Source organism: Gopherus evgoodei, chromosome 19, assembly GCF_007399415.2.
Source record: "Gopherus evgoodei ecotype Sinaloan lineage chromosome 19, rGopEvg1_v1.p, whole genome shotgun sequence".
Taxonomy (NCBI): domain Eukaryota; kingdom Metazoa; phylum Chordata; order Testudines; family Testudinidae; genus Gopherus; species Gopherus evgoodei.
Genome location: NC_044340.1, coordinates 21,364,489 through 21,381,663, shown reverse-complemented (window position 1 = coordinate 21,381,663; position 17,175 = coordinate 21,364,489). Strand labels below are relative to the sequence as shown.

General features: G+C 48.7%; 2 protein-coding genes across 2 annotated transcripts in view; one reads left to right on the top strand and one right to left on the bottom strand.

The window, feature by feature from the left end:
- The window catches only part of TMPRSS13 (transmembrane serine protease 13), an 85,817-nt gene that overhangs the window by 30,845 nt on the left and 37,797 nt on the right, over nucleotides 1–17,175 (top strand). The gene's annotated exons all lie outside the window — the stretch shown is intronic.
- IL10RA (interleukin 10 receptor subunit alpha) lies at nucleotides 7,742–16,528 on the bottom strand. Its single transcript, XM_030538396.1, is given in 14 exon segments — nucleotides 7,742–8,626; nucleotides 8,628–8,885; nucleotides 8,887–8,919; nucleotides 8,921–8,973; nucleotides 8,976–9,014; nucleotides 9,017–9,122; nucleotides 9,124–9,336; nucleotides 9,853–9,977; nucleotides 11,125–11,275; nucleotides 12,224–12,395; nucleotides 12,970–13,013; nucleotides 13,015–13,144; nucleotides 13,342–13,462; nucleotides 16,048–16,528. Coding segments are annotated over 14 exon segments (1,785 nt in total). The 5' UTR covers nucleotides 16,112–16,528; the 3' UTR covers nucleotides 7,742–8,350.

Genomic DNA, 17,175 nt, shown 5'->3' with positions numbered 1-17,175 from the left:
AGTGAACATCATTCTGGGGTGTATTAGCAGGAGTGTTGTAAGCAAGACACGAGAAATAATCTTCTGCTTTAGTCCGCACTGATTAGGCCTCAGCTGGAGTATTGTGTCCCAGTTCTGGGTGCCAGATTTCAGGAAGGATGTGGACAAACTGGAGAAAGTCCAGAGAAGAGCAAGATTGAAAAAATTGGGCATGTTTAGTCTGGAGAAGAGAAGACTGAGAGGTGGACATAGATTCATAGACTCTAGGGCTGGAAGGGACCTCGAGAGGTCATTGAGTCCAGTCCCTGCCCTCATGGCAGGACCAAATACTGTCTAGACCATCCCTGATAGACATTTATCTAACCTACTCTTAAATATCTCCAGCGATGGAGATTCCACCAACTTCCCTAGGCAATCTATTCAGTGTTTTAACTACCCTGACAGTTAGGAACTTTTTCCTAATGTCCAACCTAAATCTCCCTTGCTGCAGTTTAAGTCCATTGCTTCTTGTTCTATCCTTAGAGGCTAAGGTGACAAGTTTTCTCCCTCCTCCTGATGACACGCTTTAGATACCTGAAAACTGCTATCATGTCCCGTCTCAGTCTTCTCTTTTCCAGACTAAATAAACCCAATTCTTTCAGCCTTTCGTTAATAGGTCATGTTCTCAAGACCTTTAATCATTTCTTGTTGCTCTTCTCTGGACCTCTCCAATTTCTCCACATCTTTCTTGAAATGCGGTGCCCAGAACTGGACACAATACTCCAGTTGAGGCCTAACCAGCGCAGAGTAGAGCGGAAGAAGACTTCTTGTGTCTTGTTACAACACACCTGTTAATGCATCCCAGAATCACGTTTGCTTTTTTTGCAACAGTATCACACTGTTGACTCATATTTAGCTTGTGGTCCACTATGACCCCTAGATCTCTTTCGCCATACTTCTTCCTAGACAGTCTCTTCCCATTCTGTATGTGTGAAACTGATTGTTCCTTCCTAAGTGGAGCACTTTGTATTTGTCTTTATTGAACTTCATCCCTGTTACCTCAGACCATTTCTCCGATTGTCCAGATCATTTTGAATTTTGACCCTGTCCCTCCAAAGCAGTTGCAGTCCCTCCCAGTTTGGTACCGTCTGCAAACTTAATAACCGTACTTTCTATGCCAACATCTAAGTCGTTGATGAAGATATTGAACAGAGCCCATCCCAAAACAGACCCCTGCGGAACTCCACTTGTTATAACTTGTTATATACATAACAGTTATCAAGTACATAAAAGGTTGTTAGAAGGAGGAGGGAGAAAAATTGTTCTTGTTAACTTTTGAGGATAGGACAAGAAGCAATTGCAGCAAGGGAGGTTTAGGTTGGACATTAGGAAAAACTTCCTAACTGTCAGGGTGGTTAAGCACTGGAACAAATTGCCTAGGGAGCTTGTGGAATCTCCATGACTGGAGGTTTTTTAAGAGGGCAGGTTGGACAAACACCTGTCAGGGATGGTCTAGATAATACTCAGTCCTGCTTTGAGTGCAGACAACTGGTCTAGATGACCTCTCGAGGTCCCTTCCAGTTCTATGATTCTATGATTGGTTCCGTGCTGTGCTCTCCCTTCTCCATGACCAGGTCCCAATACAACTGCTCTATGACCCAAAGTAGCTTGCTCTTAATCAGCCTGCTGGGCAGGTACACCCAGCCAGTGTGCTGGCTGCAGGCAGGGCTGCCCCAGGCGGGGGTGCTGATGGCAGGGTGTTCTTTGGGTGTGAAATCAAGCAGGCCCCTGAACAATTTTGTTCCCAGACCCTTTATTTTCAGGATTGCTTTGCCATTTGCCCAGTGACGGGGATCCCACCCTGCTCTGTTCACCCCCTCAGTCCCTATTGCCCGAGCGCCCAAATGTCAGACCAGGAGGACTAGACTGGAGTCTTGTAGGACCTGCTCCCATGGGGACAGTCCTGGTGACTCCAGTGGCACGGGATTGGCTAAGCAAGTCTCATTCCCTCCTTCCAAGGGGTGCAGCTTTCTCCACTTCTCTTGACTCAGTGAGCAAGGCACCAGGACCACGGGTCAAACCTGGTCTGCCCCAGGCCCAAAAGAAGGTGGGCAATTTCTTTGTGCAAACGGGAACCATCACAGACTCTGATTCCAGTCGACTCCCCCCACGTTTTCGACAGTGCTTGGCTTTGGTATGGGGTTCTTCCTAGTTTCGAGTGGTCACAAAAGCTGGGGGAATTCCTGGGCTCTCGGTTTCTTTGAAAAGGAGCCCAAAAAGCAGATGCTCCATTTCCACTGAAATGAAAGTGTTGCAATTTTTGTTTGTCAAAAAACTTCTCCATCTGCTACATTGTCTTCAATTTCTTCTGCTGTGCCCGGCTTCTTGGGGTGGGGAGGGAAACATGCGCCATGTCTGTATTGGGAGCGAGCCCTGATTTCAGCCACTGACACAGCTCACCCAGTGCAAGCTACAAGTTGTAGACTAGCCAAGCTGCATGTGCACTGGCTCAATTTCCTCCCGCTTGCAATGGGGATAAGAGGACACCAGTGCACATCTCGGCTTCCCTTGTCTGCACCAGGGCTGGAGTCTGGGAGATTCCTCAGCGCCAAACCCCACACTGCACTGCTTGGGAGACGCTGGAAGGAAAACGATTCTGTTCCCACTGTTCTTGCTGTGGAATTGTTTCCTGCAGGGTCGCAGTGGAGCCTCGTGCAGGGGGGCCTGGGCGTCAGGAATCCTGCTGTGGAACCCTCAGGAGATGGTGATGATAAAGCTGGCAGTATGGCCAGGCCTAGCTTCTTGCTGTCTGGAGAGTGCTTTGAGATCCTTTCTGGAGCAGTGCTAGAGAAGGGGATGTGCTGTTATTTTGTTTGGAACTGGGAGCTATATTTTCACACTTTGGAGCTGGAGTTGGGAGCTTTCCACCACTAATCACTCATGCAAAAATACACTGGGGCAAAGGCTATTAAATCCTTCTGTGCCAGGATCTAGTGCTGGCAAGACTCATTCATCGTTAGCATGTGATGTGAAAAAGGGCGGCAGGGCCCCTGGCTGGAACTGTGCTGAACAGAGAATGTAGTAGACTCACAAGCAGAAGTTTACAGAATGTGTGATGGGCCACAGAAACTGATAGTTATTTTTGTATAGACGGGAAAAATGCCATGTGCAAAATGAGACTGCAACAAACATCCCTCTTTAGGGAGCAAATTAACAACCATGGAAAATTGGCTGTACAGCATGATAACGAAAGCAAATACTTCAGAAAAGCCCAAAATGCTCTGTTCATTGTTTTCTTGGTTGCCCCAGTTCAGGACGTGAATGTCCCTTAATACCCCACATGTGAGCAGAGGTGTGGTAGGGCGTGTGGGTCTGAGCAACAATTTGCTGCAAAATAGCAAATCAACAAAACAGCACTGAAAAAAGAGGCGTGGGGAAAGCTAGTGTCCTGGCTAACCTCCAGCTGAAGGACGAGAGGCGTGGCTAGACGCTGGAACAAAGGCCGAGGAAGCAGGAACTGCCCCAAGTTTCCCCTGCACTGGGCATTGCCATTCCTGAGGTGATGGAGGGAGCCATTTCCCCTCCTCATGCTGAGTGAAGAACACCTGACCTGACCTTAGGGGGATGCTCCATTCATTAAAGACCCGAGGCATCAAGCTGTAAACAGCATTGTTCTATCTACATGAACACTTCTTTTGTCATGGCAGTGGGGTTTGGCATGCTTCACCCCACTGTGGGCGAACCTGCTTTCTGTGCAGTGACTGCTATGGAAATGTGTTGGCATTAGGCTATGTTATCTAGCAGCAATGTCAACCCATGGGTCATGCCCTTGCGTCCCCAGCTGCAGAGCGTTGTGCTCTCTTGCAGAGGCGTTCAGCTCGCTACAGACTTTGCAGCGAGGAAGCTCACAAACTAGAGCTGGGGACAAGCTGCAAGCAATGACAGTGTTTCCAGCATGAGGGAGGGAGCAGCAGAACCAGCTTTCATTGCTCTGTGAACTTGTGTATTCTCTGCATCCTTTGGGCTGCGGGGGTTTGTATAGGCATATGCCATAAGCAGAGTTTTTGTGACACCTCCTCTTCTGCTCTGCAATGCAAACCTGCCAATAAATATCATCATCATCAGAGTGACCACCTTTAACTTGCTACAAATGAATACACTCGGCTGTTCCAAGAACACAGAAACAACCCTCTAGGAAAGTGCCCTGTGGCAGTTTGGTTTTGATAGGCAGGTAGGTGCCCTCGGGGGATTGCGTGCAGGGTTGAGCAGGGCAGAAGGGAAGGGATTCTTGAACAGTGCATGTTTTGTCAGAAAGAAAAACACACAGAAAAATAATGGTCTAGTTCAGCGGAAGGAGTGAGAATGGAATCAAAACAGACTAGCTCCATGGTAGGGTTTGCAGGGGAGCAGAGCTACACCCACAAGAGAAGGCCTGCGAGAAGGGTGTTAAGTCTGAGAGTGCAGGAGATCTGCAGCTGCATTGAGCTGGGACATCAACAGGAAACAGAATGGGTAAAAGTCACAGCAGGGGAAGAAGCTGTCCTCGCTCATGGCCCCTTTCTGGGGCTGGGGCGCTGTGTAAATACTGTGAGCGCAGTAGGACTAGAGAAGTGCAAGAGAGGTGACTGGGGAGCTACAGACTGGCTGCAGCACCTGGGGGCTGGGCTCTGTGGCTTTTTCGCTCACTTCCTGCACGTGAGAAACTGGTATCAGCCTGGGCCTGGAGCCAGCCAGAGGGAGTGTGTTCAGCCCCTTACAGACCAGATTAGTGAGGCCAGATGCAATTCGCCTCCTTCCTGCCTCCCCGCAACTCCTCAGGGTATTGGCTCAGAAAAAGTGTTCTTTAAAATTGGTATTCTTTATTATTTGTATCACTGTAGCACCTGGGACCCCCAGTCATGGACCATGACCCCACTGTGCTTCGCACTGATCAAACACAAAACCAAAAGTTGGTCCCTGCCCTAAGGAGCTGACAATCGAAGTATGAGACTGGAAACAGTGGATGGATACAGACAGCCCCATGGTGAAATACGAGGACCCAGGGAGACAGTGTTATTCTCTACAAGGCTGGCTCTAATATCTGCCTTTCCCTCTGCAGGTGGGAGGTTACTAAATGATAAAGGACTCCCACAGGTTTCTCAGCTGGATTCCAGCCCTGCATAGAGCTGCGCCCCTGTATTTGTGTGCACACATCTGTCTGCCTAATTTGTCCATCTATCCTAGTGCAATGACCGAAGGCTTTATAACAGCAGAGGCCACTCCCTTTCCTGTCTTCTCTTCCCTGTCCCCTTGTCCTGCTTCTCTCACCCTCACCCATCTCCCTGCTCTGGTGGCTGCGCTACATACAGCTCATGCTGAATGGTGGGCCTGGGACATTGGACAGTGGACACAAGGTACCTGAGCAGCAGATTCCTCTTGTACTTCTAGGTCCCCTTAAATATTTACATACTTTAATCTTATTGGTTGGTAAAATCCACATTTAGTTACACACTGTAAGCCTGTTGGTTGAAAGGAATTTGCACATGTGCAGTCCTGTTGGTTGGGAAGAGTAAGCACAATCATTTACATACTGCAACCTGATTGGCTGAAAAGAGAGGCGGCCTCAAATGAAAGCACTTCAGGGGTAGGCACAGGACAGACATATCAGAGATGTGGGTAGATGTGGGTTATGTCATTATTCCATTAGGGGAGGGTCTTTTCCATATGCGGAAACCTGCCATAAAGAGACCACTCAAGGTGCTAGCGAAAATGAGCCCTAATTAGCATTTCTCCTTAGCCAACGCTGGAATGAAATGATGAAGTAAGCCTGCTGGAAGTGGCAAAAAGAGGCAGAAGTGTTGCTGGCATGAGTTAGTTGCAACTTCCTGCAAAAGTCAGATGTAACTATCCTCCATGGCCCTAGCTGTTTGATAAATAGGAAAATGTGCAACGCTTGGTGGAATTTCCCTCTGGACTTTAAAGTGGGTCAGTTCCAGTTCCTCCTTTCATTAGAGGAACGTCTACTCGGTCACTGAAAGAAACAATTTCATCCAGCCCTCTGCCAGATGCTGCACAGTGTAAAAGAGAATTAAACTTGAACGTAAACAAGGGGAAACTTCCTGTTGTTCTGATAAGGGACTATACTAATAGAGGTGATTCGTGGTATTACTCCAAAGTCCTACTCATCAGCTTGTGGTTAGGGAACCGGTTTACTGGAAAAACCCACAGTGAAGTTTCTGTGAAATTTGGGTGACTAGGAGAATCCCTGAATGCCCTGGTAGAGTTTAATTTAACCCACAACAAAACACATTTTGACATTTTGTTGTGTTTCCATTTCTAAATATAAGAAGAGCGGAAATGGGGCGAGATGTGCCATTGCTTTGTAGCTTGTTTCATCAATTAAATCTGTGTGACATGAAGGTAAAATTACTCCCATTCAGAAGGGAGAGGGGTTGCTGTGACCTTTAGTATCTCTCCCTGCCAACGGTCAAAGAGTTCACTGTTGGGTAACAGCCACTCCTACCAGGCCTGACAAACACCCTCCGCTTAGCACACCTCTTTTGTGGGTTGAGTCCATCGATGATGTCCATGTGAGGGCTCTAATAGAAAGACGTATGTCATGCTGATGTGCATGATTAGCATGAGATGTGTGGAGGGATGTTATTTAAGGAGTTGTGTATAGTGCTGAAAAATACCTTTCAAAGTCTGTCACCAACCAAGAGAAAAAAACAGGTTTTTTTCCCAGCCAGGAAGTAGAGGTGCAGCTCTGTTGGAATGGGAAATTGAGCTTTGTAATGGAAGCCCTACTTCCATGGATGTCTCCTGGAGGCTGGGCAGTCAAGAGGAAGACAAGACACTGGAGAATGAACCACAGGCAGTTGCCCTGTTTCTGAGGGCAGACAATGAACTTTGAGTATAAAATGGGAAAGGCAGAGAGATCCCTTTTGTCTGGCACCTGAGGAGGCAAATGGACAGTGCATGTATAGTCATGAAACCAGGATCTCAGTCAGGCTTGGCTAAACGGGTTGAGATGAACAACCTTAGACAGCAGGTTAGCTGCTAAGTTTTAGTCTTTAGAAAGCATGTCATAGTTTTGTTTTATATGTAAACCATCCCATTTCCATTACCCTTAATCCCCGCACTACGGTTTTAATCTTGTGACTGTTTTCACTATAAATGGATCTCAGTGCAGTGGTGTTATACAGAAGCTGATCCAGAGTTGAGTTGTACAAGCTGTGTACACTGTTCCCTTGGAGACAACAACCTGGTATTACTGTGAGTGTTCACCACACAAGGGTCTGGACGCTACAGGGGAATGCTCCAAGGGGACTTAGGTGGATGTATTGTTAACTTGCAAGGCAAAGGAAAGGCCTGGATAACCTAAAGAGATGGTTTGGGGGCTAACAGACTGGAGTTGTCAGGGAGCTGACACCCAGTTAAGCACCAGCAAGTCTCTTTTGCAGGAGGAAGGGGTGTAACACAAGATGACTCTCAGTGCTGTCCCAGTTGCCCAGTTTGCACGGGTATAAACACGACAATTGGTGCGTTCCCTTTTGCTGGTGATTTGTCACCGAATACTCCAAATTTACAGGATTCGCTTGGGAAAACTGCATTCCACTGCTGCCAGCTTATGTGGAACCGCGGAAGAGGAGCTGCCTACCTTGCTCCTGTTCCTTCAGTTCTGATCTAAAAATTCTCTTTCTCGCGTGCACAGTGACTGCACAATGTTGCAGTTCCCTGCGTCCCTAGATGGGAAAACCCAACTGTGGTTTTAATACTCACACACAGGTAGATACACTGAAAGAAATAACACTATTTGTCTTTTATATATTTAAAAATTAAATAACATTTCTTTGAACAAAAGAGGGCAAAACATTTCCAATAGTCAATACACAACGCTCATAAATATGTTCAGGGGTCTGGCTGCTGTTAACAGTCTTTGCATGAGAAAGGAGAGGAAAAGGATATCTCTGGGCCCCAGGACTAATGTCCACTGCAGAAATGCTGCACAATTGTAATACAACTTACTGCTGCCTCTATCCTTTTCTCCCCACAGACACTTTATGTATTTCCAGCAGGGGAGAAACACGTTCTCTGTACGAGTGGGAATGGGTGGGAGAAAGAGTGTGTGAATCTCTGCCCTGAAAGCCCTGGCCAACGGCTCTGTTCGATGGAGGCTGTGCTTGTGCATGGGGGGCAGGCAGCAGCTGCCCTCAGCTCAGCAGTTCTGAGTGTCTCTCCCATCAGCATGACTTTCATGGTGTTGGTAATAGCTTATCACAGTAGCTGCTCCCACAGGACACACCACTACATGAGGGTATTAAGAACAAGCATACAAAGAAAGCCTGCTATGCTCGTAGCTCCCCTTGTGACACATCACTCAGTCCAGGAGCAGGACTCACCCTGGCCTGGCCTATAGGCGACTGTCCTTGCATTCAGACCCCAGCAGGCTCAGAGAGTCGATTTCCAGGCATAGCCGCTCATTTGAATGTAAGCTGGAGACGAGAGGCAGGGTGCCCAGCAGGTTCCTGTGTTGAAGATGCCCAATGCAAGGGCGCCTTGGGGAGCTCAGGGAGGGGATTTTGATGGGCACAGAAATGCTCAGTGCCCCGTAGTTCAGCAGACTCGAGCTGTTGCACTCCAGCCTGCTTATAAAACCCTGGAAGCCTGATTCCCTAGAGAGCACCGTGGTCTGCATTGCCGCAGGTGAGCCCTGGGGACGCCTGCTTCAAATAGCCTTTAGCTAGGGCAGGCTCAGAGCAACCCATCTCCAGCGTGACATCTGTCCCACCAGGGCTTTGGGTGGGCAGCTGTCCCTCAGCTCTGTCCTGCTGCCTCTCTACTGTACCCTTTGTCTGCTTCAGGTACCCACGAAACTCCACAGCCTCCGAGCTGAGTCCCCTGGCCAGCGGGGAACAGTCAGACTCTCTTTCACGCTGGTCCTGCCCCCTCATCCACAGAGGTATAGTCCCTGCCACTGGAGGGAGAGTGTCAGGCACAGGGAATGTCTCACCAGGTTTATGCCACTGTCGTCACTCCTGGCAGCTGTCTTTTGTAGTCCTGGCTCTCTGAGCCCGAAACTGGCTGAGGCCAGAGGAAGAGTCTTGTAGGCAAATGCCACTGTCATGCTGGTGCAACTACTGTCGCCCCCCGGCTAGGCTTTCCAGCTCCAGCAGGTGTTCGTGGGTCATCCGGGGAGGTCAGGAACGTGCAAGCCTTGTCTGGTGGCTGTTGCGCTGGGTTGGAGCCGCTGTCTGTGCTGTGGGGCTGCGCGGTGTCCTTTTGGCACACGGAGAGTTGCTGGATTAACTCCTCATCCAAGCACACAACCACGTCCCTGGCCCCGAAGGGGAAGTGCTCGTGCTCATGCTCTGACCCGGAGGGTTTTAGGAGAGATTTCTGGGCAGGGGGAAAGAAGCAGGAAGACTGGTTATCTGGCTTTGTTCCCTCATCCCCTACTTGGCTCACTTCCCACATCTACCCCCACACCAGCACTCGCCACGGGAGGCAGCGTTCAGCTGCTGGACCCATTGCAGCAGTGGAGCTGAGAAGCCCCAGCTCCCGCTGACACCCTCTGGAGCCACCCAGGCTCTGCATGTCTGATAAATAGGCCCAGGGTGCCACAAAGTGGGCAGGAAAACAGAGGCACTTTGGAAAACATGAGCAGTGTGGACTGGTGGCAAGATCTGAAACTAGACCCGGGGGCCTTGAGTCCTGAGTCAGCACCCTGCCTTCTGGAGAACACGGCTCCCGCAGCCTGGGAACCGAAAGGCTCTGTGCTCATGCAGACTGGCGATGCTGTGTGTGGCAGGGATCTGCCTGCCCACTGCACTTAGCAACACTACGCCAGAGGTCCCCTGGCACGCCGGGAGTCAGAGCAACGCTCATGTGGCCATTAGAGCCTGGCTGGCTTACCAGTATGGCTGGTGTCCTCACAGGTTGCTTTATATATGCACAGAGTAGGAGAGTGCCCAGGAGAAGAGTGGCTGAGAAAACAAGGAGAACGATGCCAACACTGACTGATATAATCCCCGTGCTTTCTGGAAAGGAATAGCAGACTGGAGTTAGCACGCTGTGTAGCACAGGCTCTTGAGTCACACTGCCATTGCATGTCAGGCAATAGGCACACATGGCGCCCTCAGAGATAAGGGATGTGAACCGTGCTGAGGCTCTGACGAACAAGAGCCTTTGATCTGAGGAGCCCCAAGGACTTCACAAACAGCCCTCCTGTGAAGTAGGGGAATATCCCCCTTTTTACAGGTGGGGAAACTGAGGCACGGAATGGGACAGTGATTCAGTCAAAAGTGCTTAGTGAATCAGTGGCAGAGCATCTCTGGGTTCTTTGCTCAGTGGATGAGCCTCCCTCCCACCCACAGCACTGAGGGAACCCTAGATTGGACTGGCCCTCCAATGTGCCATCAGGGCTTTGTAACATTTTACAGGAATATAACAGTGTGGGGCTAGTGTGTGTGTGAGATCGAGGGGGAATGTCTTGCGGGAAGCTGTGTATATGTGACAGGGAGGATCTCTGGGCGTGTATATGGCCTGGCTATAGGATTTTGGGGCTCCCCAGAAGCTTTATTCTCCAGGGACACATCACCACAATCTCTTCTTCCCTCCCACACACATTCCTCCAGTCCCTCCTCCCTCTCCGCCTGTCTCTGTGTGCAGTGGCTATTGCCATATGCTGTGTACAGGCAGCAGCAGCAGGCCCCCGAGGCTGGATGATCCTGACCTCGCAGGACACGGGAGTCATCTCAGCCACATGGCTCTGGGAATGTCATGAGGACTCCAGAGCTGGCCACATGGCTTTGCTGTGTCATGGTGGGATCCCTCGAGTGGGGAGGCTCAGGAGCATCCTCCTTGGGGGCACTCTCTGGGGCAGAGTCTGCCTTGTGTCTATGCTCCACGTGGTGCACCGGAGGATCTGGGGAATGGTCGGCATCAGGATACGGCTACAGCTCTCTGATTCCGAGAGCTGTTCTGCACTAGACTTAGCCCCAGGTGTGAGTTAGAGCAGCCCAGGAGCTGCCGAACCGTATGTCAGCAGCACGTGGTCCCCAAGGGTCCACATGGCAGCTGAGGAGCAGGCAGGGAAATCGCCATAAGTGGCTCTGCCGAGTGATGGGTGGAGCTCAGACCCACCCAGGTAGTAACAACAGACCATAGATCCAGCATGTCCATTACCATCCTTCTTGGGGATCGTGACACACTTCTCCTTGGTCCGGATGGCGGGGACTGGCCTGGAGAGGACACGGGGCTCTACACTGACGCAGTACTGCTCGCCCCATAGCAGCATGGGGATGTCAACTCTTCTCTCCTTCTCCACCTGCACCTGCTGAAATAGTCACCAGAAGGACTGTCACCTTTGGCAGGCCCAGCACAGAGTGGCCTGGGCTGAGACTGCAGACCAGAACCTGGGGGGTTTCTTCACCTGATTTGGCCCCTGTGGTCTGGGTCTGAACTGGGCCGACTTTTGGGCTGGCTTGGGCAGGTCCTGGGAATAGCCAGATGTTCCCGTGAGCAGCTGATCTCATGAGATCCACTTTCCAACAGTGCAGATAGCTGAGGGTGCAAGTATGGCCTTGTGGCTTGTGGACCTGGGGCAGCAGCTCAGGACTCCTGGTTCTATTGCCAGTGTTGTCACTGACCCCTTGGTGACTTTAGGCAAGACACTTATCTCCTGGGTCTCAGTGCCCCACCTGTAAAATGGGGATTGTCTCGTACTCTGGGTCTGTGCAATGGGGTCTTGCTCTAGGGTGGGGCCATTAGGTGCTATTGCAATTACTTGCACCTGATTCCTGGATTGGCTTCAGGTCTGAACACAGAACTCCTTGGCCCATGGTTCACTCTGTCGGTCCGTATCAGAGCAGGCCAAAAATTTAAAATGTTTCTCTTGAAAACTGTTGCCTTTTCAAAGTTGTTTTCATTTTACGGTTCATGGTTAATAAATGTTTTGGGTTTTGTGACATTCTTTATATTTTTAATTGAAATGCTCATTCTCATTTTTTCATTGACTGAAAACCGACTCAACAAAATATCCCAGTGATGGATTTGGGATCTATTCCAGTAGGAGTGTTGATGAAAACCTCACAACTTATTGTTTAAAAAAAATTCAATATTGTTGATTTTTTTTTGTAAAAAAAAAAAAGAGTTTAAATCATGGCAATTTTTCAACTTAAAAATGTCTTGTTCAAAACATCCCAACCAGTTCTAAGTATGAAGGTCATTGACGCTGCCCCCCAGCCCCATGGAGTCTGGGTGATACAAGTGCTGGCTGTCTTACCTGGAGATTGTCTGACGCCCTCTTGACATACGTTCTGTATTGTCTACCATACTTTTGCATGTCTTTGTATGACACAGTCTCGTTCCCCACCCTCAGGATCAGCTGCTGCAGGCTCACATGGATGGTGTTGTCTGTCACAGAAAGACTCACATCTGATAGACGCAGAGTAGCTGGAAAAACATAATACAGAATCCGTGAGAATTGTTTCTGTCTTATGCCACTCACAGAGGTTAGTTCTTAAAGTAATCGCAGGAGCCCAGTGCCAAAGAGCACTTGGCCCACATGCATTTCAAGTTCTGCTCTCTGATTCGATTCGATTCGATTCTATTCGATTCTATCCAGGTTCTTAGCCCACCCTCATCATCCTAGCATCGTCACCCCTGGCAGTAGTGCATTAGTGACGTGACTAACACCTGTCACATGAGGTTTGTTCAACTAAACCACAACAGTTTGTCAGATGAACTCTGCCACCCTGACTCTCCTATGGACGCTCTTGCGCACCTTGGCCAGAGCACGGGCTGTGAGTGCTTTATGAATGCAGCTGTCGTTACTAGCACTTACTGGACATAGACACCTGAGTAATCATATGGCAGGGGTCAAGCTCCCCAGCTAAGCAGAAATATAGCTCTGATACCAAGCACATGAAAGCTATTGCTAACAGCTAAGTCAAGTTTACAGCATGCAGTTTCATGGCTATGGATTTTAGGGTCCACAAGAGAAAATGATGGGAAACCCCCAGGTACCTTCTTTTTGGGGAAAAAGCGTTCGTCCTGGTCCAGCCAGAGGTTGCAGTTTCCAGATACTGCCCTAACTCTTGCATAGTAGCGTTGAGAAGGGTCCATTGTCTGGTAGGTCAGATTGCAGGAGTCCCCAGAGATCCCAGTGCAGTCTGGAACAGCCATCCAGGGAGACTTACCATACCTGTAGGGAGAATGTCACTCCTTAATGAAATACTTTCTGGGTGTGGGAAGCATTAGGGCTGCTGGAAAGTTAACGCAAGATTTCTGTGAACTGATTTGCATGTTAAATATCAGAGCAAGTGTAAAGCAAATGTGAAATGTATCTTGTGACTTGGGTTTTAGAGGAGATTTAATCTCCCTACGGTCCTGGGTACTTACAGCTTATATTCCACTTCATACAACGTGTCGCTGGAGTGGTTCACTCCGGGCGTCCAGTGCAGTACGTGGTTTATGATGTCAGCAACAAATCGCACTTTCCCTGGTTGGGACAGACTCTCACCTGCAGCAAGGAATCAAAAGGGAGAGTTTGCAACAGGCCAGTCCTGGGCAGGAGCCAAGGGGCCCAGGTGCATTGTGGGGTGTGGTCTTATTGCCGTGATGTGCTCACCTCAGCACACCTCCAGAGCTGGGTCTGGGAAGATGTTACTGTGGACAGGAATGCGGGAAAGTTCCAGTCTGTCTCAGAAACCCAGCATTTGAAGCAACAAACCTTTCATTCTACTCATCCTCCAGCAGGGCCCAGAGCATCCTTCTCCGAGTGAGTGTCTCCTCTGCACTTATCATGGAGAAGACACAGACCCTCTCCACAAACAACAACAGGGATGAACTCTGCTCCCCTTGGGAGCTTCTGCAAAGTATTGGGTCATAGTCCATAAATATCTCCTCCCCGGGAACAGCTACATCATCTCTGCATAAGCTGCTCTGCTTTCTCCCTCTCTCCATCTTTCTATCAGGTTCTGTCTTCTGCTGCTCCACCTTCCACCCCAGTAGAACCGTCCTGAGCTTCAGAGCCCCACGTAAGTAGCCCATGAACAGAGTCATGACTGCAATGCCAGCCGTATGGTCCACAACCCCCTAGTCTCTCCTGCTGCCCTGTATGGCGTCCTCAATCCTCCCAGGGGCTCAGTGTGAACCTGCGTGTGTTTGACTGCATCGCTGCACCTGGGCTCGCTCGTTTCGAAGGAAAGGGAAAGCACATTTTAAGCAGAGTGCTGAACTCTCAGTGGTCACACCCTGACAGTTAAACTCTGAATGCTTAGGGCCAGCAGCTCAGCCTCATACCACCTGCAGTGACTTTTAAAATATCAGTTAGGTGCTATCCACGCTTAACACGAAAGCCACAGAGTGAAACTCCAAGCAAGGAACTTGCTAAAACCTTTCTTTCTTTCTTTCTCTTATTAATAACAACAAAAAAACCAGAGGCGAGAAGCACCAACTCGTGGTTCTATCTTGAAAATTTATAAACAAATGTTCACAGGTTTCTGAGTTGGGAAATTCATTGAAACTGGCTCTTTACCACAATTTCAGTTTTGACAAATGTGCATTTTTCAGTGCTAAAAACTTTTTTATTGAAAATTCCTGACCAGCTCTAATCAGTATCCTTATTTTGCAGATAGGAAAACTGAGGGCGAGGGAAGTTAAGGGACTAGCCCAAGATCACCCAGGAAATAAGTAGCAGAGCCAGGAATAGAACCAGGTCCACAAATTGTAGTCTCTTGATCACAACACTTCATGGTCCAGTGACTGAAGAATATTTATTTAATATTTTGATTGTGCCTTGACAATTAAATTGTTTGATGTTATCCTCTTCCCCCTCTTTGACTGAGGAATGATTATCTGACACTAGTTTGATGAACTTAGAACCACCTGACAGTTATTTGAAATGACACAGAAGTGTTGTACTTGCTAGTAACCGATTATGGTACAGGCAGAAAAATGCAGAGAGATTTTCAGAAAAATCCATCAGAGGAAACCCAGTTCCTAGCCTTGACCAGGTGAGAGTGGCGTTCTAGGGAAGTGAGCGTGGAGAATGGATTTTCTAACAGACAAAACACTGTCCATGGAATTTTTTTGGAAAGAATTTCCTGTCACTGTGTTCCTTTCTGAAGTTGCTGCAGGTTTAATCCAACTGAGCTGGCAAGCCCATGGTATTTGATTTGTGGGCTGTGGAGGGACATCATCTTCCTTGGTGTAGCGAATACAAGCACAAATACAATGGCAAGTAAGACCACTCAGAGGAGGAACAATCTGGGAATGACTCTACCCTTCAGACAAAACCCTAGGAAGGCTGGTCCAGTGGTTAGGGTAGAGTCAGGACACCTGGGTTCAATTTCCTACTCTGTCGCAGACTGCCTCTGGGACCCGGGGTAACTGCAAACTTCAACGCCTTAGTTCTCAGCTTGCATCCAGCCATCCTGCTGCTAGGTGGAGGGGAAAGACCTCTGGACTCCAGACACCTTGTGTCTTCTGAGCTATAACATTTACTGATCCAATGTCAAAATATTATCAGCTAACGGCAGTCGCTGCTTTCCTGTTTCCTCCTTTGCAGCAGCTGCGGCTCAATAACAAATCTGAACCCACCACCTGCTCCCAAAGCCAGGGTGCACCAGCACTGGGGAGCAAAGCTCAGGAGGGCTGGTGACACTGACTTCACAGAGGGTCATTGCAATGACAAGGGGCCATGTTCACAGGGAGCTGGGGTCCAGATTAGCATTCCTCGAATGCAGACAGACCATGTACAGGGACAAATGGGGATTTCAGGAGCTGAAGACGTGAACTTCAACCAGAGGAGAGAGTGAGGGACAAGCTATCTACACCCCATCCCCTCCGGCCACCCCGGTCAGTGTCACCCAGAGAAATCTTATGTGAAAGGCAAGGGTACAAATAAATATGACTGAAATATTAAAAATCCAAGAGGTTCCACACACTTGCCCCTGCCCCCAGCTCACCTAGCGAAGCTCCGAACTCCAACCCTGGGCTGTGAATCACAGTGCTGAGGAGGGAAGTGAGCAGGAGACCCCCTAGATTAGTATTTAAGAAGTAGGGAAGTCACTGGCTGCTGATTAAGGGATGAAGATGGCTTACCATATATCTGCAGGCAGAGGGACACCAACACCCCCACTGTCAGTGCTGTGAAACCTGGTGCCATCCTGGGACCCGCATTGTCCACAGGTGCCTAGCTGGGAGAGCAGAAAGCAGTGATCTCTGTGGGTTTCGCTAGCACCCTTGTTTTTCCTCTGGGTGGCTGAGCTCAGTATGACGTCTGAGGGGGCGTCAGTGTAACACCACAGCTCTTCTGCTGTTTCCACATTTCTCTAGTTTCCGCCCACTCCTCTGCGGCTGATTTGTCAACAGCCATTGGGTATTTCCTCCAAGTGTCCCTGGCATGATTCGTTTCAGGCCTTTTCTATGAAAAACTGCTAGCTAGAGAAAAAAGAAAATAGCGCCAAATAGTTTACTCACCCCTTTGGACAACTGTCCCTTTGCTATTACAACAGAATGGAAAAGCACAGCTCACGCCCAGCGGGCAGGGTGGAGAACAATCAATGGTTAAAAAAGAGTTTTTATTTTGTTGTTTAAATTGTAATGTCTGTCGTTTTAAAAATAAACCAGTTTCAAGTGAAATCTGAATGTAATATAAGATCTGTTTAGGCTTCAATTTATTATAAAAATTAAATGTTCTGAATCCATGAGTCTCAAAACTTTGAGTTAAAGGCTGCTTTTCTATCTAAAGAAAGAATTAACAGGAAAACATCCAACTTTTGAGAGCTACCTTTTATAAATATGGCAGAGTTGGTCATGTACCGTAGGGATTTATCATCCCTATACTGATCTGGGTAGAAAAGGTGCAGCGCTGGACCGGGGTCGTGTCCGGGCACTCAGGGAGGGTTGGCGTGGGGCTGTCTCGGAGAAGTGCCGGCAAGACGGAAGCCCGACTATAGAAAAGAAGCAAACAAGGCTATAAACCACTCTTTATATAATCAGGGATTACGTCGTTGCAACTAACCAATCAGTAATGATTAGATGCATGATGAGCGCGTGATAGTTGCCCGCTGTCCAATAAGGAAATATTATAACATGGTTTGGTGCTGCGTGTTAAGTGTTATGTAATGTAAGAGATGGCTATATAATAAAGCCGTGAATAAACAGATTTGATTCAGCCTGCAACCACATTGGTCGTGTGCTTTGTCAGGTCCGCATGAGATACCACAA